The sequence below is a fragment of the Sphaeramia orbicularis genome, chromosome 16 (assembly GCF_902148855.1).
Source record: "Sphaeramia orbicularis chromosome 16, fSphaOr1.1, whole genome shotgun sequence".
Taxonomy (NCBI): domain Eukaryota; kingdom Metazoa; phylum Chordata; class Actinopteri; order Kurtiformes; family Apogonidae; genus Sphaeramia; species Sphaeramia orbicularis.
In genome coordinates this window covers 36584891-36609445 of record NC_043972.1, presented here as the reverse complement: position 1 = coordinate 36609445, position 24555 = coordinate 36584891, and the positions used below count along the sequence as shown (strand labels likewise).

Here is a 24555-nt window from a genome sequence, read left to right as displayed (position 1 = left end):
CATGAAGGGTCATTTAGGCTGCTCAAGTGCATTCAGATGCAACATCAGTCAGTTTTCAATAAAGAGGACAAGGGCTACAGCGCACAGACAGTTGCAGTACTTAAATGAGTGGTCTCCGGATGATGGTACCCACATACACAGGGCACAAGGGCTCACTGAATGCCTTCACTATGAAAATAAGGTGAATCACATGCTCTGGCCTTCACAGATCTGTGCTCTCCTCCACCATGATCAAAACGCCAAATGAGGGAATATCTTTCAGAAGTGTTCATCCCTGCTTGTCAAGCTCAGAAATGTGGAATCTATGCCAAACTGCATTGAAGTTGTTCACCTCACGCATATACTATGTTGTTTTTTCCTTTAATTTGTCACTTGTCTGCACATTCACGCAGTGTTTGCAGAGACTCCCCTGGATCCTGCAGTTTTTCTGTTTCGCCGCTTAACTCTCTGATCTCTCCTCTGCCAATCTCTGTCTCTCCCCTTAAACTTTCTAATCTTAGCTTCACCTCAGGTTTACAAAACACCAACCCTGCTGCCAGTCATAGATCTTTTAAAGACTTTCTCAGGTCCATAAAAAGTCATGTTCCCAGGTCCTCTATTTATCTTCTTTCCCTCCCCTCCATTATTTCCATCTTGTGTTTTTTTTAATTCAGATTCACCTCAGCTCATGTCTTATGACCCTATAACCACACTCTGCACCTTGTTTGGTTTCCCCACCATCCCCTCACTCGCTGTCTCCCTTACCCCCACCCTGGCCCACTCCCACCTCACTTTTTTCTGTCCATCCTAGGGTTTATCCCCTCATCACTGATCTCCCTTCATCCCTCCAATCCTCATCTGTTCCTCACAGGAGCAGTGGAGAGAGTGAGTGACAGAGGAATATCCCACTGTGTGTGATACGAAAAGTGAATGAGCGGGAGAGAGTTGCAACAAGCAGGTTGAACTTATGACAACAAGCAAGGGGAATCCGCTGGAGGAAAAGTGATCTACCAACACACCTTGAGGAGTCTCCTAACTGGTGAGTGGATGGTTGTTAGTAGGTGTCAATTGTTTCTTGCCAGTTGTGAGTGTGTGTGTGTGTCATAGAACTCAGCTGTTGGATTAGCATCAGTGGTTCTGAGTTCAAGGTTAAAATTATTGGAGATATTGGTCAAATATATTACAACTTTTCCTTTTTTGGTAACATTTCTGGAGCCTGGTGGGATGCTATTACAGCCATGATGTTATATCCTTCAATGTTTATTTAAAACTACAACAAAAATATTCTTTCGTTGGGATAATGTTGAAAATAGCACACCTTAACCTTAACTCATAGTTTTAAATGGCAAATATAATCATAGTGACATTGGTCTATAACAGTTATTTGTGTTATTTTGCAATTTATGGGATGCATAAAAGTGGGAGTTACATCAGATCAGCAATAGGACATTGTCAGCTGATCTTTAAAATACATTTTGTCTGATACATAATTCTGTCAGACATAATCTGCATTAAAATCTGATCATATCACTGTTTTCCAGACGTTTACATTTTTTAAAACAGAAAAAATGGCCTAGGGGTGAGTAATGTGAATAAAGTGAGCTAATACAGTCAAAATAATGGGTTGTGATTTAGTAAATGTATAGTAAAAGTGAAGTAACCGGACAGAATTATCCATTTTTAGCCTTTTCCAGTGAACTGAATGTCTGAAGAAACATTGTACCATATGATATAGTCAATAAATTTATTTATTTATATATATATATATATATATATATATATAGTTTCATGATATAAGCTGTGTTCATAAACAGTGTTAGTTTAATTGTAGCTGGTTGTGACATATACTACAAATACATGCAGTGCTCTGCAGTCATTTAATTAAATTAACAAGAACACAAAATCTATTCCAGGAAAAAGGTGAAGGTTTTATGATTTAATTTAGATTTATCTAAATAAAATATAAAACAAATACAATTTCTGTAATGAAAACATGAATTGGATATGGTGTAAATGTTTGGTGTGTGTGCTCAGACTGGGGAGTCACTGGTGATCAAGTTCAGTAAGGCCCAGTTGCACCAAAACCACTTGCACAACTATCTCCGTCCCGTCCCTCCTCCACCTGCCCCCTCCCTGATTCTCATCCCACTATTTGCTGCCCCCCCACCCCCAGCCCTTTCTCCATCTCTTATCCAGATGCAAAGAGCAGTCAGTAATCGGATGAGAGCAGATTTGATTCAAAAGGCTTCCCTTAAAATCTCAGCCAGTAGGATTTAAAACTCACTCTCCTGCCTCGCCTCTTACCCTCAACCCCCACCTAACCCCCTCCCTATCCTCCCTCTCTCTCCCCTCCTGCCTCCTCTCCTCTCTGGTTGTGTTAATGCACTTCACTATCCAGCAACCCCTAGCAGTCATTTAATCACATGGAACAATGGCAGGGTCCTAGGAACAGAATGGCAAAAGGGTAATAGCATGACTAAAACACTCAAGCGTTCATTACGGCACTCATTACTGAAGCAATTTCCCATCTGGAACAAAGGCCTAAAATCCCCTGATACCAACTTCAGGGACATGTAGTTTGATGCAGAACACACATACTGTAGCTGCTGAGGTGCACCACGGTAACAGGCAGTAAATCAACCCTGTGATTTGATTACAGCATGTTCCAGGCCATCTTATGTCCACTTTAAGCATTACAGACCAGTAAAGAGGAACACCCGCCAGCAAACAATTAAAACAAATCTTTTTCTTTTCACAGAGTCACTCCCTCCTTCACTCCCTTCCTCTCCTTTTCACTTCAAACAAATTAGACGCAAATCCACTCGGTCATGTGTTTTGACAGGGACACTCATTCAAATAGTGAAAGAGCAAGAGATTGCTGCAGGGACACATACGATAAGATCACATAAGTATTCCCTCATTTCAGTTCTTAAGGTAAGATAAAGGAAATGGCATCATAATAATTTATTGCTTCAAAAGAAATTGATTTGTAGTGTTAGCACATGGTTTGTATATTAGGAGGGTGTTTTGAGGTTGCTCATTATGTTCTGCTGCTTTACAGTTCTTAATCAAGTTACATAATGTCACTTTAATTTCCCATACAATACTGAGTTTTGCTGTTTTCACTGTTCTTTCTGTAGAATCAGGTTGTAGTGACAGTTTGTAGATGGTGACTATCTTTTCATTTGTGCCTTGATTACATTTTTCACACCGCATGGGTTCACCCATTAGGTGATTGGTTTACTGCTGAACATCACTCATTTAATCATGACATTACCAAATTCAATAGCCATCAACATTAGGTGAGAACTCAGCCGTGTTAAATGTCAAAAACACCTATCATTGTTCTGAATTTGGAGATAACTTAGAGGCGACTGGCTGATACAGTGATGACATTATTACAGGACATACTGGTTTGTGTGTACATTCAGGGTAGGGATGTGTGCACTCAAGAAGTGTCATCTGAAGAACAAATATGTTTACTGTTAATGTTGATAGATATTTTTTCTGTCTTCATGTGTTTGTCTGTGTGGGAATTTGTACATGGAGGCAAGCACAGGTGTGTTCAGTGGGTTTCTGTGTTCCTACATGTTTATGAAAGTTTGCAAAGTAGATGAGAGCCAGTTTGACTTGCAAAAGAGCACTTACTTGGAAGTTGAGACTGGAGCTGGGGAGGATTAAAGGGTACGTTCAGGTAAAATGATTTGTACAGGGAGTGTTCTTACTGGAAAATATGACTTATCAAGCCATGGATTTATTTTCCTGATATTTAGCAACTGAACTCTGTTGTTTCCTCAACTTCATTCCAGGATTATTAGATCGTCTGTCAACTGTAGCTGTCTCCACTGTTGACAGTGCCTAACAAGCATCACCATGGCTGAAATGGAGCAATTGAGAAAAGAGGCAGAAAGCCTCAAAGACCAGATCACTGTAAGTACAAGTCTCAATTTTAAGAAGGCAAAAACACTTTTACTATTCGCAGGATTTTTAGTTGAGTGAATGTTGAATATGACTTTGACCTGACAGTGTGTCCTGAAAACAATCTGTTATTACAATTACCCCCATAAATATAATGTGTATGTAATTAATAACTATGTTTTAGGACACCACCCACCACCTGTTTTTGTGTCTGCTCCCCAGGCAGCCCGTAAGGCGGTGCAGGACACCACACTGCAGGAGGCAGCAAATGCGATCGCTGTGGTGGGGCGTGTCCAGATGAAGACCAGGAAAACACTAAGGGGTCACCTTGCCAAGATCTATGCAATGCACTGGTCCACTGACTCCAAGTAAATGCAGCATAAGTTTGTACATAAATTAAACATCATCTGTTGTTGTCTCACCCAGCCAAGGTGCAAAGATTTACTATTAGATGCAGAATCAGAGGAGAAAAGCCAGAAAATATGAGGGAGATCTAATTGATAGGTTTTTTTTTAACAAGAGGAAGCATAAGTGTGTTGTTAATCTTCCAGTTAAATTTGTCATTAAACTATTAATGTCACCCTACCAGGCTGTGTGTCAGTGCCTCACAAGATGGAAAACTCATAGTGTGGGACAGCATCACAACCAACAAGGTAGGGAAAAGCAAAGCAGAGCTGCATTATATCACAAAATAAATGTTGTACGCAGCTGAATGTACATTAAACCAGCCAAACTCACCAAATTAACATATAGCCCCATTTTTGTGCGTGGCTTGTGTTGAATGTAATTTTCTGTATTTCTATCTCTCCAGGTGAATGCCATCCCTCTCAAGTCATCGTGGGTGATGACTTGTGCCTATGCACCTTCGGGGAACCTCGTCGCTTGTGGTGGCCTGGATAATATGTGTTCAATCTACAACCTCAAGGGCAAAGATGGGAATGTGAAAGTCATGCGAGAGCTGGCAGCACATACAGGTGGGAATATACACCTCAAATCCAGTCTTCATTCATCCTGCTTTAATTGTGTTATTTTTATGACCCGTTTACTTGTGTATAATGTGTTGTTTATATGCTTATCTCTGTTGTTGCTCAGGTTACCTGTCCTGCTGTCGTTTCCTTAGCGACAGTGAGATCATTACCAGCTCTGGAGATTGCACTTGGTAAATAAATACAGTAAATATTATTTGTTTATTTCCATTACTGTCTGTATTACATGGAGGATAAAATAGTAATCTCTGGCTTTGTTTATTTGGCTCATGTCCAGTATACTGCATATACGAGAGCCAAATACATAATGAAATTTGAGATGTTTAACCTTTTTCAATACTAGACTCTTTGTGGTCATCATGCCACTCAACCCCCTCCTTTGTTATTACTCTTTTAGTGTTCTATGGGACATTGAGACAGGGACCCAAAAGACCGTCTTTGCAGGACACCAAGGAGACTGCATGTCCCTGGCTGTGTCCCCGGACTTCAAGTTTTTCATCTCAGGAGCATGTGACTTCACAGCCAAACTGTGGGACATCAGGGAAGGGACCTGCAGACAGACCTTCGGAGGACACGAGAGTGATATCAACGCAATCGGGGTGGGGATGAGTAGGATTCTGACTTCAGTTCTTAGTGTCTGTTTCTGTTCCAAGAAGGCCTTATTTCTAATCCTTTCTTCTTCCTCTAGTTCTTCCCTAATGGCAATGCAGTGATAACCGGCTCAGATGATGCTACTTGTAAGATGTATGACCTGCGTGCTGATCAGGACCTCATCACCTACCAGGACTCCAGCATCATGTGTGGGGTGACCTCCCTTGCCCCGTCTTTGTCCGGACGTCTGATACTGGCTGGATACGACGACTTCAATGTCAATATCTGGGATTCACTTAAAGCTGAGAGAGTGGGTGAGTACATGAGGAGCAGAGTTAGTATGGTTTTAAGTTCTCGTTTCTGTTTTCATATAGTCTTTTAGCTTGAATTGAACTGAGGTGAAGTACTTTGGTCAGGTAGAAATCTGTCCATGGCCTGTGTGTAGAGACCTAATAAAAAGAAAATTTACAAGTTTTAATGTTAGTTTTTTGTTACTTTGTCATCAAACCACATTATTGTTTCTGTAAATCAAGGCTTTCTTCAGACTGAATGAAATCAAATGATCCAGTCCTGAGCCAATCTATTATTAAACCTCTCATTTTCCATCCATCACCGTCCATTTTACTCTTGCATATGTTGAGGTGGAAACGAAGCTGATTTTACCTCTACTTGATTTTAGTTTGTTACACTCTTCTTTGTAGTTACTATGCATTTTTAATTTCAGTTAAGTTTTTTTTTTTTTAACCACTGTTGGTATGCAATTATTATAATGTAAGTTGACTGTTAACTGATACCTGTGGTAACACCACTAGAAATGTGCTTTGTTTCTATTTTTCACACACATTTTGGTTATATAATGTAAATACTGTCAAATGAGTTCATTCTAATTTGGTATAGACCTTTTTTGTTCATTGCTCTGGCTTGAAGTGAAAGGACAGGAGTGAGTATTTAAAATGTTATGTTAAGTTATTTGATGATGAGAATGGGGGTGGGATTAAATGAGTTTTTTTCTTCCCACACCTTTTCGAGTGTAGATGAATGATTTTGGAATTTTGAATTTGCATGTATTCTGTAAATGCTTGAAGTAAACAAATGACTGAATGAATTATCTTGCATCTAATGTTCTAATATTATCTGAGTTAGTTTAAGTTGAATTTAGTTTTCAATAACTACAACACCGAAGTTCATTTGACACCTGCTTTTGATGCTTCTAAAATCCCCATCTGTTCCTCATTTGAGTAACTCTGTCACTGGTGTTTTTCCATCTGTGGTCATCCAGGTGTGCTTGCCGGTCATGACAACAGAGTGAGCTGTATCGGAGTATCCTCAGACGGCATGGCGTGTTGCACAGGATCCTGGGACAGCTTCCTCAAGATATGGAACTGAGTCTGCACCTCCAGCCAGCGAGCAGAAGGAGAGCTGTACCATCTGCCTGGGACAAAGTGAAGACAAATAAAAGAATTTGGAGGAAATAATTTGGAGTTTGAGGGGAGGGATGAGAGATGAGAGGAGCCGTATAGGGTGAGAAGAGGGGAATTTAATTGTGCCAAGTCCTATCTAATGATGGAGAGGGGATGTGATGAAGAATTTATCTGCTCTTCTGTCACTTTCCTCTCTCTACACCTTTCTTCTCACATTATAGGGGGATTTTTGATGGGCTGGAGGTCTGAGAGATGATCATTTCTATCCATAGTTACTTTGTGGCTCAAATCAATAATATATGCACATCTATTGCAGCAGATCACTCAATGAGAACAGTTGCCAAATTGATATGGTAGCACACTGGATGACATAGAATTGAATGAGTGTCAAGTTACAGCCTGTGTAGGTTCACAGTAGCTAATACTAATATGCTGTGTTTTATATCAAGCATAAATTATGTCATACTGTATGGATTTAATGAGCATATGTGTGTTGTTTCAAAACGTTTGTTAGTTTTCGTAGATTCCCTAGAAGCTTATATGTACTCTCCATTTTCTAATTAAAGGAGTTTTTAGCTTGCAGATGTCTACATTAGTGGTTGTTTTGTTTGTAGTTGATGATCATTATTCACCAGGTCTTGGGGTCTCTTCGCTCCCCCTCCCCTCTGGTAGCTAGATCTAAAAAGTGCTTTGGGTAAACAGTTAAAGTGACAGATGGGATAATAAAATTGTTTTCATGGTTCACTAAGCGCTCACAAAAACAATGACCCATTTGTCTCAGGATGGGACTTTTTGTATGATTGTTACAGATGATGACAGCCATTGTGTGCATATGAATCTGTATATAACAGCTTTTCTTTTCCTCTGGTGTAACACTTGGACAGTTGATGTACAGGAAAAAAAACTACTTTAACATGAATGTGGATGATGGCCTCTTACACTGGATATACACTGTGCAACATAAAGCAATACTACCGTTTTTAAAGACTGTAATAAATCTGGGATTCTGCATCAGACATGGCTTTAGTGGTAATTTCTAAGCAAAATTTTGATCATATCTGCTGTATATGGAGAGAAAGTACAGAAATGCTTGGCGATAGTTTTAAATGAACCGTGCAACCAAGGAACAAGAACTAAATATTTGGATAAATGCATATGAATACAGTACAAGGTTCTGATATGGCAGTTTTAGAAAAAAAAAAAAATGCACCTGCAACCAAGTAATTAACAGCTTAATTTTAAAAAAACAAAATAAGAATACACAAGTTTACAAAATGCACAATGGTTTTATTGCATTTTGAGAAAATTCAATTTTACAACTTTGGTGTTTGGAGGAAATGAAGAAATAACACTGCAAGAACAAGCATTCTAAAACCAATGTAAAGATTCATAGTTGATGTGTATGGAAATAAATTTATTTATATTTACAACAGGACAAAAGATTGAAGACTGCTGTACGAAAATCAAAGTAATTTACACAAGACAAAGCAGATAAAGGAAACTGTACACATAAAAGCAGGTTTTGCCACAGTTAAAAGCAAAGTGTTTCATCGGTTTTCTTTATCCAGAGACACTGCCATCACTCTGCGGTCCATCTGTCCCAGCCTCTGCTTGTCTGGAGTGGACACCTTCAGTTTCTGGAAAGTGGAGAAAAACTAGTTAATGTCTTTGGATGCTAAATTAGCTAAAAGTTGGTTCATTTTCTGTAACCGTTTAATACTCAAGTTTAAAAATGAAGCACAGTGAACATTATACAAAACATTAACAGTCAGTGTTTATTTGTATTAGAAGTCAAAGTGGATTTTTAAAGCTGATATAACAATGATATTTTAAAGCACAAAAAAGCAAAGAGCCAATTCATGGCCCTACATCACTCAGGCCTCCCTGAAAATAAAGACTGACGGAAATCAACCATCTTTTACTTTAGATTGGTGATGTACTGAACATCAAGTTCCAAGTATTTAGTAAATCTGGAACTGAACATCAAACTAGCAATTAAATAAATAAATAGGCAGGATTGATTTTTTTTAACAATTATTTTCTTTCAAAGCCTAGCACGGGTCAAAACAAATTCAAGTACAACTGAAATAAAATGAGTTAATGAAAAAGTTAAGTCATATCTACAAAGTTCATGATCGTGCTTGAGTAAAATACCTGAGAACGTTGCTCCCGGGGTGAGTTGGTCTCTTTAAGGATCTGAAGTGGGGAACGACCTTCGTTGCCTAGGAAATATTAATATAAATATCTATATTAATATAAAAATATTAAGCTATGACACAACATTTATACAACAGATGCCAAGATTGCACAAGAACAAACTTTATACACACACATACCTTTCTGCTTCAGTTTTCCAGACTGTCCCTTGTTTTCATTGGTAGCGTTCTTCACAGCCACACGAACAGCGAGAGGAGAAGAGCCTCCTTTTCCAACATGGTTTTGCACTCCTCTGGCCCTTTGGCCGGCGCCACCAAAGCCTTTTCCTAACCACTGTGGCTTGAACACCACTTGACTGGGACTCCTTGGGTCAATGGTGGGGCAGCGGATGCGGGTGCAAAGCTGCGGCTCCTCTGGGCTTGGGACAACTGGTGACACCTCAGATGGAGTGGGTGATAGTGGCAAGTCTTCAGAGACTTCTGGCACTTTTGATTCTTCTGAAGATGGGGTCTTCTCTGCTTCTTCTGGTTGTGTGGGAGGGTTTGTAACTGGGGAATCATCTGAATCAATGGGTAGGGAAGGCTCAACAGGAGATTCTGGTTTAGAGATAACGGCAGGAAGAGCATAGGAGTGATCCACTCCATCCCGGAGTGACTGTGACTCTTCTCCACACACTGGAGATGAAAGATTGTCATTGTGCACTTCAGCAAAAACAAATGATGAGGCTGCTCCCTCATGGTACGTTATGAGGCTCATGCTGAGTCTCTTGTGCAGAGGTGTTTCCCTAGCCTCTTCAGCCTCTTCCAGGCTAATATCTGCCTCAGTCTCTATTTCCAACTCCACTTGGGGCTCATCATCCAGAAGCACAAAGGGGCTTGAGCTGTTCAGGCTCTGGGGAGGTGGCGGCACAGTGGTGGCCAGCAGATTCACATGCTCATCCAGGGAGCTGAAGGTGAGGGAGCACTGAGGAGGGAGAAGGGGATCAGATGAAACCTGCTCCTCGGCCTTGTGGGTCTCCTCCTCCACTGCATCAACACTGAAGCTTTTCTGAGGAACTTTGTCCTCTGACTCGTTGTGGAAAAGCATGCCGAGCCGACGTGCAAAGGAGCCAACTGTTGCTGCAGGGAGAAGAATGAATAATGTTTCAAAAACCCTGATACCTAAGTGAATTTTACAGGGACACTTAACATCTTACAATTACCTCTCATAACTTCTCTGACAGGAGTGCGAGTAATCCCAACAGTAGGTGATCGAGGATCACAAAATTGCAGAGGACACTCACTTTTTACCTCAGTAGATGCTTTAGACACAGGTCCACCAACCTATGTAAACATTAAAGATGCATTAATGTGTTCATCACAGATTACAGTCTGATTCACAGATGTACAGTTTTATTAGTTTACCTGGATGGGAGTGCGATCAATGCCAGTTGAAGGAGAGCGTGGATCCATCAGCTGACCCACCCGTCCATGTTTGATGGCTGGTTCAGGCTTTACCTCTGCGGTCCCAGACATCTTACTCTCACTGGATCCCATTATGTGTACTTTAAATTCACTGGTTCACGAGTAAATGTGTGCTCCCTGTGGGTTGTAAGCATGGAACTGCATTAAATTTGAATAAAGACTACCCGAGTTTAACTTTAAATACGCAAAAATAACCTCAACGAGCTTTTGAACACGCGCGGTTTTACTACAATTATACGTAAACGTCGCAGTGCTGCAGGAACTAGCTAAGCTAGCGGACAACAAAACCCAGTCAACCTCCATGAGGTCAACACCTCACTATTCAAGTCGGCGAAGTTGTAGCATTGTAATAGAATCAATAAAATGTAACTACTTACACTTAATTAAACTTACCACAGCAGAGTGTACAGCAGTTTATTTCAGTTGGGGTTTACCTTGAACGTTATGAGGACGGTTCTCTTCCTTTTACTGACTCCTTACAAACACGGGACAGACGACTTTTAAAACATTTAAATGGCGCGGTTACGTTCTTGTTATTTTTGAACAAGCCAATCAGCGACTGCGTCTTCACTGCGTCCTCAGTTCTGATTGGTCGAGAGCACAGAGTCCCAGAGTTGGGCGTGGCGGCCTGATAACATTTGAAAGTTGAAATAAATACAAGCTTTGTTTATGGCATCTGGGATGAAAAATGACACGTTAGTTACATACCGATATTACACTGGATCAGCCTTCCGTGTCTTCACTTTACAAGACATTTTTAATGGAATACCACAAAATGATCATTATATAATTCTGGTAGTGCAAGTAATGTGTTTCACTGAAGATTAAAAAGTGAATGAAGCTAGATTTATATTTTGGGGGAAAAAAAAACAACAACCAAAAAACCCCAAATATATTTCAGTCCACAATTTAAGTCATTGTTTATATTTTGAAATATTCCTAAAGACTCACTTGTCTTTTCATTTGTTGTCTGTACCTGTATATTGTTTTACCAGTTCTCCATATATGCATGGATCAATTTGATCAGTGAAAAGGAAAACAAAATGTTTGGGATCAAAGCTTTATTGCTGATTATTCTATTAAACATTGCAGTCAGGATATAACTAGCCTGACAACAATTATAGTGCAACAATTATGTTACAATACACATTATGGCATATATAGCATTATTTTACAATGAAACAAAAGGTTTTACAAGAGCAATATGAAAAAGAGCAAGAGAGGGAGAAGCCCAGAGAAGTAATTTTAATGATATTACAATGATATGATCTTCCATCATCCAATGCATGATTAATCAATGCCCCCTGACCACCCCCCCCCCCCCACACACACACACACACACACACACACATACTGTACACACGTGTGCACACACCCACACACACCTCATCATAACAGTAACAGTCCTGCTGGTTGTCACTTCATCCGGTCAGAAAAATGATTACAAAAAATTAAATAACATAAAATAAACATCAGGCTGATGCTGTAGCACGTCTGACTAGTGTTTGTACTCTGGACTGAGCTAATCGTCATATGCTGAAAGCTCCTTTAAGAAAAACTGTACTCTTTTTAATGTTACATCAATATTGTACCTTAAATCTACATAACCGTAGAAAGTTTACAGTTCAACTTATAACCTGCTGTTAGCAAAGGGTGTCATATCAAACTAATCTGTCAGCATTGCCGTTTACTGAATGTAGAATTTCATTTACTTTCTTCATTGAGAAAACATTTCAAATTTAAAGGACATGAAATGTTAATCATGACCAACATGACCTCAAGGGGAGAGACTAATACTGTAACGCTCAACAGAAGTCTCATACACGTATTGGAGGACATGATGATGTCTGTAAGATGGCAGATGATTCACAGTGTGTCCCTCCATGATTTCTCTCTCACTGCTTCCTGTTACCATGTTCTTCTATTTGCTCACTCTCCTTTCCACCTCATTCAATCACCCAAACATTTACCTCCAAGGAAAACACATTCACACTCAATAGGCCCTCCCCTAGCTGGTCCTCATTCAGGCCCACCTTCCACTTCTCTCTGGCAAAAGTGAGCCAGCAATGTGTCTAAGTCCCGCCTGTCAGCAGCAGCGTACAGAGAGCTCTCTCCCATCATGCTCAGAGCCATGCGCAGGGTGGACCAGATGTTGTCAGACATCACTGTGGCTGCAGCACTTCCAGGTCCCTTCGCTGCTCTTGCTCCATCTCCAGCGGCTTGGCGCTGTAGAGACAGAGCTTCAAGGAAGTGCTCCACTGCCTCTCTGAGAATGAAAGACCCAGAAGAAGAACAGAATGAACAAGTCATTTCAGATAGATTTATACTAACCTACTATAAACTGTCAATGTCTATCAGCAGCCCTACTCTAGATACAAAGCTGAATCAGATCTTATTTAGGATAGATTTGACAGTATGTCTTAGTTGAATCAAAGTCAAGCAAAATCTAAGCTCTAACTGCTTTAGTTTTACCTTGGTGTGAATAATGATATAATAAATATTCTACTTATTACACTACTGCTGTTGCCATATAGTGGAACATGAGGAAAGTAAGTTGCAATAAGATTTGCTGTGGTCTAATACAGTGGTGGAAAAGAAGATTTTGGACATCCTTAAAATTGTACACATTCTCAAATATCATGAAATATTAATGGAAAAATATTTTTTGTGTTTCAAAAGGTGTGGCTGCATCAGACAGATAGTGGCACAATACTTGGCAGAGGTCAATGACTTAAGGGTGATTCTTAATGCAATATATTAAATGCAAAGGGTGTCCAAAAACTTTTTCCCACCACTGTATAAACTTGAAGTTGAGTTATAATGATAATGCATTGTAAATAGAATAAATATTAAGATAATCATGAGAATATATTAAAGGGATACCACTCTTTAAGTTCACACTTGGTCCATGTTATGGTCGAGGATATTTATTTCTCAATATATTCAGAATTTGTTGTTCAAGATTCATTCACTCATTCATTTTCCAAAACCATTTAATCCTTTGTTGTGGGGGTGTGATGCTTATCCAGGCTGACATTAAAATGTACTGGTTATTCTGGTTGTAATTTCCTACTTATTATTCATCATGTTTGAAATAAATGTATTACAAACATAAATCTAACACAAATATGAGGAGTATTTGCTTAAATTTAATATAAAAGAAACACAAGACACAACAGTAATTTTCCTAACTAACACTGAATGAAAACAGTGCATCCTTTTGATCTAATATTAAACCTAACTGTAAAACATCTAGAACATCTAGATCGTCATTTGGACACCTTGCTCTTTTACCTATGTGCTCCTAAGTTGACGCAGCTGATTCCCAAATTGTAACGGCTTCGGACAAACCCTGGTTGTAATTCCAGTGCTCTTCTGTAGGCTGCCACAGCCTCCTCTGAGCGGCTCCCATTGGCAAGCGTGGCACCCAACTTATTCCACAGCAGGTAGTCCTGTTGAGGTTAAAAAAAAAAAAAAAAAAAAAAAAAAAGAAAATTAGAACCAAACAAAGCCTGCTCACAACCCTGGCATAATCTGAAGGATGTTTTTGGTTCTAACCTGTGGCGTGACGGAGAGGGCAGCGGTGAAACAGTCCACTGCCTTGTCATATTCTCCGCTGAGGTTGAAGAGAACTCCCAAACCACACTGCAGCTGTGGATCCACTTGTGAGGGATCTGAGTTGGCTGCATGCAGGAACAGCGACTGCACGTCTGTAAACAATGATCTGTACAACACGAAACATGACAACAGTCAGAATAAGAGGCCCAATATATCATAGAATTTAACTGAATGATGGATCTCTGCTTCCCATTGTGTGATACTCACTCAGGAAGCAGTGAGCCGAACCTTTCCTTCTCCTTCTCCCTTTCTCTGGCACCATTCTTTTGGCGATCCTGTTCACTCTGCTCCCACACAGAGCGGTATTTTGGATTGTGTTTTAGCCAGTCACGAAGGGTCTCACAGGCCTGCCTGTGCAGAGACTCATTGGTGAAACTGACAGCCAATGCCATCAGAGCAGTCAGGTTGTCATTCTTCAGCTCTATGCACCTAATGGGATAAAAGTGGAAATTAGGCCTCACTGGATATTAATTGTTTATGTAACAAAATCATTTCTGGGGATGAAAATCTTAAGTAAAATTTTTTCAAGAAATAATTGGGCTTTTTGCTATTTAGAGCCAGAAAACTCAGGCAGCCAAAGCTTAGTCTAAAGTATGAACTAATTTTTAGCAATAAAAAAGATGAGTTCCAATATCAATAAAATAAAACTCAAGTGTCATTCCCTTCATAGAATTATAAATAACATACAAAAAACAAATGTTTGTATCTGAAATATTTTTCCATCAAATGTCTCTCTAAACTCCAGAGCCATTGCAAGTATTGCACAGCACAGATATGTAGGAAAGTTTCAAATTACTATTAACATAACGTGCTGCGCACTTTTAATCCCCCTCAGCCAAATATAGAGTAAGATTCTGTTGAAAGTTACTGCCCTATAATTTCCATTGGATTGTCTTTGTGTAAATTTGGTGCGGAAATGTCCATGCATTCAACAGATAATGCGATTACATTGTTGAATGGGCAGACAGACAGATGGATGGACGGACGGACAAACAACAAAATGATTACAAAAGCCCTTTGGCCCGAAGTTGCCCGAGGGGTAAAAACTGTGTATGTTTGCATTGCATTGTGTTGTATTGTAAAGGTTCAATGGATGCTCTCTGTTTAAGTCTGTTTTCTGACCTGCGGAGGGCGCTGATGGCTGCAAATTCCTGCTCATTCTCAGCCTGACAGGTTCCCAGATATTGCCAAGCCTGTGGTTACATGAAAAACAAATAATATAAATCAAAGTGTCATTACAGACTGACATCTATCACATGGACAGATGAATAAAAGGCAGTAAGAATGACTGAATTAACTCAATACAAATTAAAATGGAGAAGCTCTCACCAGCTGGTTGTCTGGTTCTCTCTGTACGGCACTTTCAAAGAACCGAACAGCTCCAGGGATGTCCCCTGCCTCCATCCTCTTCAACCCCTCTGATAAAGGGTCTGGGTGGGATAAATAGGGGTTGTCTTCTTCAAACTGGTATCCCTGATGATAACAAAGAGAATCAGAGGATGGTTCACATGCTATTATGTGTAATATGTGTAATGTCCCAGTGCACATAGTACAGGACAGTAGCATCTATAATGAGCTTTATAATCAGCTGTAGAGGTGTATATGCCATAAGGCTGGGAACCTTGAAGATACAAACAGACAGGCCCAACTCCAATGTCCATACTCCCAGAATCATCGACTTTAAGCAACACTCCTGGTTAAATCCTAGAGGGTTTAGGACTGTCCCACTGTAAAACCTCTGAAGTGACAAAGGGCTCTGTCACAGACATTTTGAACCCTTAATGGTCACTTTCCATAAGTTGGCACCTTCTGAATACTGAGCTTGTTACCCCCAGCTGCTGCTGTTGTAACATTTAACACAGTGTTACCAGCAGAAGCCCCCAAGCAGTAAAAAACAAAAACTGACCAGTATATTTCAAGGTCATTCACTACGTTCAATACATCATATTCAGTCAGAGGGATGGGAGGATGTGATCATGAGCCAATTCGACCACTGGGGTGTTGGAAATTCCACACTAACATGCTAATTTGTAGTCTTAAACATTATGTGAGAATTATTTAGCATAGTATGAAACCAAAGTATGTGAATTGAACACAGTTTCTCTGTAAATATTACAGTGCGCATGCTCTGGACACTTTGCCATTATAAATATCATAATGCAATGTATTTATAGTGACAACAGACAAAGACAAAGTGAACAGAGCTCAGTAGTCGATAGTCAGGAGTGTTACACAGATGCTGGTACAATCTATAGTATTACATACATTTCAGCAGTCTGTAGTCTCACATAGATGCCAGTACATGCTGGTAGATTCCCTAGTATTACATACATGCACATCGAGGATAGACTGACTGGTTTCCAAGGTTACATTTTCCCCAACTGATAAAGAAGCTTACAGTAAGTAACACATATTCACATCCTGAGCAGGACATCCAGAAAGATATATTCTACTATTATTTACACAAAAGTATGCTGAGCATTAGCATACATTTTGTGTTTGAAATCCATAGTATGGGATTTTGGATGGATCACAAGTCTTTTTAATTTTACTTCATGATATTGTTTGTTTGGGTGGTGTAGTGGTTAGCACATCTGACTGATGACTGTAAGGTACTGGGTTTGATTCTCAGCTGGCCTTTCTGTGTTGAGTTTACCGTTTTCCCCAGCATTAAAAAGAAGTTAATTCTCCAGTCAGTTCCCCTGATCATGGAGTTGGTCCCAGAGCACCTTCAATGACAGCTCACCACTCCTAATGTGAGCTAAAGCTAAATCATAATGCTAATGCTACATACTGTGTGTGTATTAGAATGGGTAAAATACAGAAATCGAATGAAGTGACTTAACCTTTAAGCAAAAAATGCAATCTCTCCTTTGTGTAACATGTTCAAATCTGGCGTTCACTATATAATCCCAAATCCACAACAAATGACACGTGTTTGCATCCTCAAGATGAGGTCATGTGATGTCTAGCCAAGTCTTGTCCAAATCTTTTCAATACTATTTCAAAGCCTTACAGTCTCTTGTGTTGAACCACTCAGCAGCTGACGTCAGTAAATGTTGTGAAGGTTTAGTGATCAGGGCTTAGGGTGGAGATTGGGAATGAGCCACTGTACTTCTCAACAGATACCTGTTCAGAGATGATTGACAACTACCTTGTCATAAGAAGAGCTGAGTAGCTGATCGAAGTCCGACAGCCAGGGATGGCTCTCTGCGTCCCTTTTAGCCATCTCCTCCCACTCCTGCTGAAGCTTCTCCCAGAAATCCACATCACTCTGATTAAAAAAAAAAAAAAAAAAAAAAAAAAAACAGCTACATTTGATCATTTCACAGCATCTCCTTACATTTCATGTCATCCAGCGTCAGTGATTTTTACTTTTGGTAAAACTTTTCAGCAGAAAAAGTAAACTAGTTTTTAATTTTTAAGTGTTTGTGTTGAGCTATCTATGTTCTCAACACACCTCAACTGCAGCTTTGGCTTGTTGGAACTCTGGTCCTGATGTGGCGAACTCGTCCACCCAGGCTTCGGCTGACTCCTCCGACACCTTGAGAGCAGGGGGATGAATGACAGTGATTGGCTGGAGTCTATATGGCTATAGATATTATTTTTGGAACTGAGGATGTGGATTAAAACAGGAAAAATACAGAGGGACATGAATGGAAAGGAGGAAAAGATGAAAGAAGGAAAAAAAATATCGACCTATTGTTCTTCTATGCTTCTTTCTATCCCAACGAACTCTTGATTATATTCTTATTAGAAAACAAATGCATTAGGCAATGATAAGGAAAACTTAAATAAATGAAACTTAATCTAAAAATAATAACAATAAAACCTTTCGCTGCTATGACCGCAGAGGTCGTACCTGCCTGACGACTTTGGCCCACTTCTGTGCCTGTTTAGCTTTAGTTTTCTCAATCTTCTCATTCGACTCTGGGGTTTCCAGGGGAAGACTCCCTCCCCCTGTCTCCATCAGGAACTATGGCAGGGGGCGAGGAGGAGGACGGGTGGTGGTAGGGGAATGGGGCAATGTTTTGAGGAAGCAGGGGGAGCATTTGGTTGAGAAGTTGTTTTTTTTAAAGGGACGGTGTGGGAATAAAATTCAGTAGTAGGTAGAGTAGATGAATGGTGGTTGTTAATTGAGGGAATGGCAAGCCGAGAGTTCAAGGGCAGGTCAAAAAATGGGAAAAGTAGATGTCAGAGTTAGAGGGCAGCTATGTTTAATGGAGCCAAGGTTATGAATAGAAACAAGACTCAGAGCTGCACATGCAAGTCGAGATTTAAGGAGGAGAGCCATATTTTAGATTCTGGCATATGCCTTCATCTGCTTTGACTGACTGAAGTCAAACAATAATAAGAATAAATCCAAGTAAAAGAGAATTAGCAGAATAAAAAACTTAAAACAAGGGAGGATATATTCTTCTCTTAGCTGAGCAATCTCCCTCTGCAGAGCTGTGCAGCCTTGAGATTCATATTACAGAGTGTAGTGGCTGCTTCTGGTTACACTTGTGGAAAATATTACACTGCATCAGATACTGGGGTGATGAGTCACAAGGCATATAGAGGAAAAGTGAACCAACATGTTTCCCCCAGTGTGTTCCCAGTTGCAGCCATCCCATCCTGAGTGGGCAGTGACTCGTACCTGGTTGAGGTTGGAGGCCCAGTTCTGAGCCTCCGCAGCCTGAGCTTTATCTGTGAGCTGTTTGTCTGTTCTGCTCTCCACTGTGACACTGCCCTCGCCAATCTGCCTAATGAATCGCAGGAACTACACAATGACAACGGAAAAAAAAAATGACAACAAAACAGCATTTACTATTACCAACTCATTATGCTTATACTAATATACTAGTCATGTCCTATTAACCTGACATCTAACTAAAATTGTTCAAAAACCTTAGCAACCGAAGTCATCCATATAATCAAGGTGCTGCATTTCCACAACACCACTCTACAACTACTTAAAGGAACAGAGAAAGTGTATGATGATAGATACGTAAAAGAAATGGCACATGGTGTAAAAGAGGTCCAATGAGCACCAGGCAGACATTAAGACACACCTCTGTGTTTTGTAACTTGGGGTCATCAACCTTTGCAACAAGCTCATTGGCTGTCTGCCTCAGCTCATCTCCAGCCTGATACTCCTTAGTCCTGTCAGATTAACAACAAAAAAAGAAAATTAACATCCAATAGTAGAGAGTCACCCAAACATGAGAGATAACAACTTTTGTTGTATATATGTATGCTGCTTAAAGCCTCTTTAGGCTGTATGTTATACTAACACTGTGGCTCAAGTTTATACTTTTGACGTCAGTGCACGAAGTTAATTATTAAATATATGCAGGCCAGGCCACACTGATTACACAATATGAAGGAATAGACAGACTAAATTGATGAATTAGGAAATATTTATTGATAAAAATGTTACATTTCGGTTATTATTTAATCAACTTATTCCTATTTGTATATGTTGTCCTTTCCTGCACGTCCTCCTTTTCTCTTGCACTGCCTCCTTTACATAACCCAACACATTTACTGCCTGTGCTCCACATTTACTGCAGTATGCCTGAAGTTGCTGTATACTGTATACAAGCCATTTTTCATCAGCAAATTCTCAGCACCCTCCATTCCTAGAAGTCTCACCACTCATTTTCCTTGTCTCCCAGGTCTCCCAGCCACAACTTCTCCTCTGACTGCTCCAGATACTCCTCAGCCCAGCGTCCAGGATCTGGAGCAGAGGAAAAAAATAAATAAAATAAACAAAAAAACACAGCCGGAGCGAAAACTATAACAGAAGTATTACATTTAATGAATGCAAAAGTACTTGTCCTACATGGCTGCTCTAATTTAATACTGACATTTATGTGACGGACTAATGATGAGTCCACAAACACAAAATGCATATTAAGCGAATAGGAGAACATAAATAGCTCCTATAAGAAACTTAAGATACCTGCAGCCTCAGCTATAAACTCCCTCGTCCAATCAGCATCTGCTGTATCACCAAGACCGATGAGGCCCGGTGTAGCGGCAGAGTCAGACCCCGACACGAACTCAGCCGCCCAGTCACCAGAGAGGGCCAACGCTGCCACATCTGGAGCTGTGATGTTTAATCACACAGTATGTAAGAAACAGGTCTGGGTGCCAATTCAAGCCTTAGTCTGGTGAAAACTGCGTACCTCTCTGTGGAGCCTGTCTGTAGCTCTGCTGATCGATCTGCTGCATTTCCTCCAACAGCTGGCCCATGTCAAATGTGTGGGGGGGTCGTGGAGGAGCCTGAAGGAACTCATTGACCAGCTGGCAAAAAAACAGTAAACAATCTTATTATCTTGCAACTTTTTATAAATTACATGCACAAACTGCAAACAGGAAAGGCATGATGTCAACATTGTGTAGCATAAAGTCAACAGAATATGCTTCATATTGATCGGAATATGAGCACTGACCTCTTCCTCAGTGGCAATTTCAATAGGAGTGGGAGGAATCTGAGAAAAAAGAAGACAAAAAATATGTCATTAGTGCAAACGCATGTGGTGAAAATACCATTTCACAGATAGATTAGTAATATTCCTTTATTTAACTACTGATGAACATCTTAAAATTGCTCACTGTAGGAGTTGAGCGGTGCCGCCATGCCCCCCCTTCCTTGGTCATGTGACTGGTCAACTTCATAAGGGGATTGGCTCCCCCACATTCTGCCTCCACCAACTCTCGCATTGCCATGGCAACACAAGGACGAGGCAAACCCCAATCACCTGAGAACTGAGAGGAAAAAGAGGAGATGCACTGTTCAGCTTCATCCATTTGGACAATTGGAGAACATTCAATCTGTGCTCTGAAACTTAAGGGACACTGTTGTCTTATTGGGGTGTTCACAGACACACTGATCAATAACACTGAATTCAAGTGAAGCGGAGAAGGTAAACTTCACAGTATTGGATATAATTATTATTGTCTGTGTTCCTATTGCATCAGTACAAACATGTGTCAGTGTTTCTAGGGCTCACAGGTGATATTCTGAGCACGCCCACACTGCAAAAATAGTGTAACAGTCACATAACCGGCCTCCATCTGCTTTTTCCGGTCATTTCTTATCTTAGGCTGAACCATTAATAATGCGGATACAGTGGCTGAGCTGGCAGGTCATTCATTTAATCTACAAAGTTTGGTAAATTTTAGCTTGCAAACATTTTCATCCCCAACATTAAAACCTAACTCTACCATAGGGTCAGATCACGCAGTCATGTAGGCGTAAAGTTGGTGTTCAATGACCTGTAACTTTGTAACTAAATGACACAAATAATTTTATTTTATATTTCTGCGTAAGTATTAAGAAGTACTTTAAAATGGTACGTATGATAATTTGGCTGAGTTAGCTTTATTTTGTGAAAATTACAAAAAAACATGCTCAGTCACGCAGCCGCTGAAAAAGTACATCTACTTTTTAGGGTTCACGCAAAAGTGGATAACATGCTGCTCCTGCTCAACTACTGTTCTAATTGGACATTGGTGTTTTAGATAACATGTTTATCTACAAGACTGCCAATTTTTGTGAAAAAAATATTGATTGCCTTATGAATTAGAGTGAAAACACTCAGTTACATAGTTGCAAGGCCCCTTGGTCACATAGCCACAGGCCTAATAACAAACATTTAATGGAGGACTTAAATACTAAATAAAAATTCACAAATCCTTGATCACTTTTATTTATTATATATAAAAAGTACATACAACAAAAACTAACATACTTTGGTCATAATTTTGATAAAATAATGAACAATATGTACAGTAACAAAGCATCAAGCTTCCAACTATGCTTCATGTTTCAAATGTTTATCTTACAGCATTACTGATCATTTCAAATGTTTATCATACAGCATGTGATTGGCTCACAGTTTTTTAATTGTTCATGTTCAGTCTCTTGATTTTAACCTTATAGACATCTGAATTTCTGCAGCATATTCTTAAAATCAGCCCTTGTTGACTTCAGTAGACTGATTCTGGTTGAGGAGGATGGTGCTGGTGTCTCAACTTCAGTGAACACATACTGAATGTTTACTGGGTCAGTGTCTTTGGCAGGCTTAAAACCAGCATTAATGCTAATAGTACATGTTCATCTGACCCACAGAATACAGTCCTTAACTAGAGTAATTTATGATGACCTTATAAGCATTGATGAGAATGTGTCAATCAATGGCCTTCAAAAACTGAAGACCATTTATGAGTATCTAGTCATCCTGCTTATAATGTATGTTTATTTTTTTTAATTAAACAGATGCAGATTTAAATTATATTATCAGTTTTAATTATTTTCATTAGTACAATATACTTTTGGACCCAAACTATATGGACTGAAAATTGAGGCTTCTTCATCCCCAAAAGCTGAGTAGCTGCATCATCAACACAAGTAACAAAGCAATATCCAGCCCAGTATCAAACTGATGTTTTCTATAAACATTACAATTTTCCCATAGTGCATCAGGCTTCATGTGATGATCATTCACCTGATGATTTCAAAGCACCACAGCAACAGTGGCTCTAAAACCTGAAAATAACTACATTTGGTCCATGAGCCAACCTTGCTGTTCTACTCACTGACCTATATCCACGCACACGGATAAACAGCTGACAAACTGCTGCCTCACTCATCTTTTCTAACCCCTTAGAGAGATGTGTAGTGGTTACAATTTCCATAATGATATATCATGAATAGATACTTCATCTTCAGTTAACAGCATTTACTACAGTAGTCTCCACCTGCTAAAAAACAAAACAAAACAAAACAAGACAAACAATCCTACAGGTGGGCTGTCCATAGTCCTCACAGTTTAGACAATAGATTTAAGGATGTTGTATGTTGTGTGATTAGGATCAAAGTAAGAGGATTAGACCGATATTTATACACGCGTTGTCACAGATAGGCCATCATAGCACCTGTCACCCTTCTTTTACTGTACATATCAAGTCCAATGAATTTACTGACAACAAACATATATCTGCATAGAGGCACTGTCTTTTACACGAGTGAAATTACAAAAAAAAATATTAAATATGGACACCTAAAAAGGAGCATTCAGGTGCACATTGCCATGTTACAGCTGACAAACTGCTGTCATATGTCAAACGTTACTGACTGGAAAACAGTGATATCTGCTAATGCTAACTCTGTCTTCTACTTCTACTGTGTAATTTCTTCTTTTAACGTGGCCAACGCGCTGTTTTGTAAAAATAAACAAAAAAACAAGTCAACAACGGGAAATCTTTGGGAGAGTAACGACACATTTGGTAGTAAAAACAACAGGCATGTGTTACATTAGCTTGCGGTGCTAGCTAGCTATCGTCGGGCCAGTGCAGTGCTCATCGGTGTAGTATGTAACAACGGAGGAGGCAGGAGTAGACGGTAGCATGATGTTCATCTCACCGCCGTCAGCTGCTGCTCCAGCCGAGCCGACAGTCCCTCCTCTCCGCTGGGACTTCTCCGCCTGCTTTTACGACCGAGAACAGACCGAAAGCAGCCGCATCCAGGTCGTCAAACCCCGCGGTAACCGTCTTAAAGCAGCCGCCGTGAGATATTAGCGCTTCTCTTCTATTTACCTTCTTCCTCCATGACCCACAAAACCCTTCACCGAACGGTTTGGAGTCTCCCGCAACGTTACGGCGGGTTGGTATTCTCAAACAGCCTTACGCAAAGAGAATCAGTGGCAGGAAAAAAAAAAACAACGTAGTGAAGAACGGAGACAGGATCCAGCTGGTTTAAAACGCTTTACGCAAAAAGATATTGCGCAGGAGATCAAAGTCCATCAAATACAACCTGAATCTGCACAAATACCACCAGCAATCTTTATTAAAGAAAGCCTGAAGCATGTGCTGCAATATACAAGGGCCCAAAGTGAATTTATATATCATATTTACTGAACACTCACTGAAAATCAGATGTTGAAATAATAATTCATATAAGTGCACATTTTATTTATTTATACATTTATTTATCAGGGACAATGCAGTGAAACATAGTAAACATATAGAACATCCAATGTTCCTCACAAATAGCATGTAGCATTTATGGTAACATTACTCTTGATAGGGACATTTAAACATTACGCATATTACGTTTATCTTCAGACACAAAATCAGTTTGTCTGTTTTTCTTAATGAATTATTTAGCAAATTACATTAAATGAAGGTTATTTTTCAGACCTGAGTATAATATTCTTTGATTTGCTTTAAAACGTAATGCAAATTGTTGTAGAATAATTTTCAGTGAATTATGTGATCAGTCCACTAGTTGTTCTAACTCTTAAGTTGCATATTAGGGAGTCCTGTGTTAATAAAAACTGATTTATCATACTTATTCACAAACCAGAGTGACAGACCTGCTCTACACTTTAAGACTAGCTGTATAAAATCTGTACAAAACTATATTTCCCA

At 39.7% G+C, this 24555-nt stretch overlaps 3 protein-coding genes across 10 annotated transcripts; 1 reads left to right on the top strand and 2 right to left on the bottom strand.

The window, feature by feature from the left end:
* The first annotated feature begins 813 nt into the window (after positions 1-813).
* Positions 814-7907, top strand: gnb3a (guanine nucleotide binding protein (G protein), beta polypeptide 3a). 4 transcript variants are annotated; one of them, XM_030158996.1, is made up of 9 exons: positions 814-1018; positions 3789-3909; positions 4120-4265; positions 4487-4550; positions 4709-4871; positions 4990-5056; positions 5281-5482; positions 5572-5788; positions 6754-7907. In XM_030158996.1, the coding sequence occupies exons 2-9, from the start codon at positions 3853-3855 to the stop codon at positions 6858-6860; spliced, it is 1023 nt and encodes a 340-aa protein (XP_030014856.1). In that variant the 5' UTR covers positions 814-1018; positions 3789-3852; the 3' UTR covers positions 6861-7907. The 4 variants fall into 4 exon arrangements, with proteins under 4 accessions (XP_030014856.1, XP_030014857.1, XP_030014855.1 ...); XM_030158997.1 differs by having other exon boundaries at positions 3773-3909; XM_030158995.1 differs by having other exon boundaries at positions 815-1019; positions 3793-3909.
* Positions 7908-8288: 381 nt separating this feature from the next.
* On the bottom strand, positions 8289-11295 carry cdca3 (cell division cycle associated 3). Of its 3 annotated transcripts, none has more exons than XM_030158992.1 (6): positions 10909-11295; positions 10456-10632; positions 10254-10374; positions 9232-10170; positions 9050-9117; positions 8289-8532 (listed from the first exon to the last, which is right to left on the bottom strand). In XM_030158992.1, exons 2-6 carry the CDS (start codon positions 10585-10587, stop codon positions 8443-8445), a joined length of 1350 nt encoding a protein of 449 aa, XP_030014852.1. In that variant the 5' UTR covers positions 10588-10632; positions 10909-11295; the 3' UTR covers positions 8289-8442. The 3 variants fall into 3 exon arrangements, with proteins under 3 accessions (XP_030014852.1, XP_030014854.1, XP_030014853.1); XM_030158994.1 differs by having other exon boundaries at positions 10950-11295; XM_030158993.1 differs by lacking the exon at positions 10909-11295 and having other exon boundaries at positions 10456-10876.
* Positions 11296-11559: 264 nt separating this feature from the next.
* Positions 11560-23780, bottom strand: pex5 (peroxisomal biogenesis factor 5). Of its 3 annotated transcripts, XM_030158988.1 has the most exons (17): positions 23549-23779; positions 20737-20889; positions 20574-20612; positions 20307-20424; positions 20081-20227; positions 19771-19855; positions 19188-19278; positions 18773-18895; positions 17996-18109; positions 17594-17677; positions 17288-17407; positions 15463-15606; positions 15256-15326; positions 14341-14562; positions 14074-14239; positions 13810-13967; positions 11560-12781 (listed from the first exon to the last, which is right to left on the bottom strand). In XM_030158988.1, exons 2-17 carry the CDS (start codon positions 20848-20850, stop codon positions 12535-12537), a joined length of 2043 nt encoding a protein of 680 aa, XP_030014848.1. In that variant the 5' UTR covers positions 20851-20889; positions 23549-23779; the 3' UTR covers positions 11560-12534. The 3 variants fall into 3 exon arrangements, with proteins under 3 accessions (XP_030014848.1, XP_030014849.1, XP_030014850.1); XM_030158989.1 differs by lacking the exon at positions 17996-18109; XM_030158990.1 differs by lacking the exons at positions 17996-18109; positions 18773-18895 and having other exon boundaries at positions 23549-23780.
* Between the last annotated feature and the right edge of the window lie 775 nt (positions 23781-24555).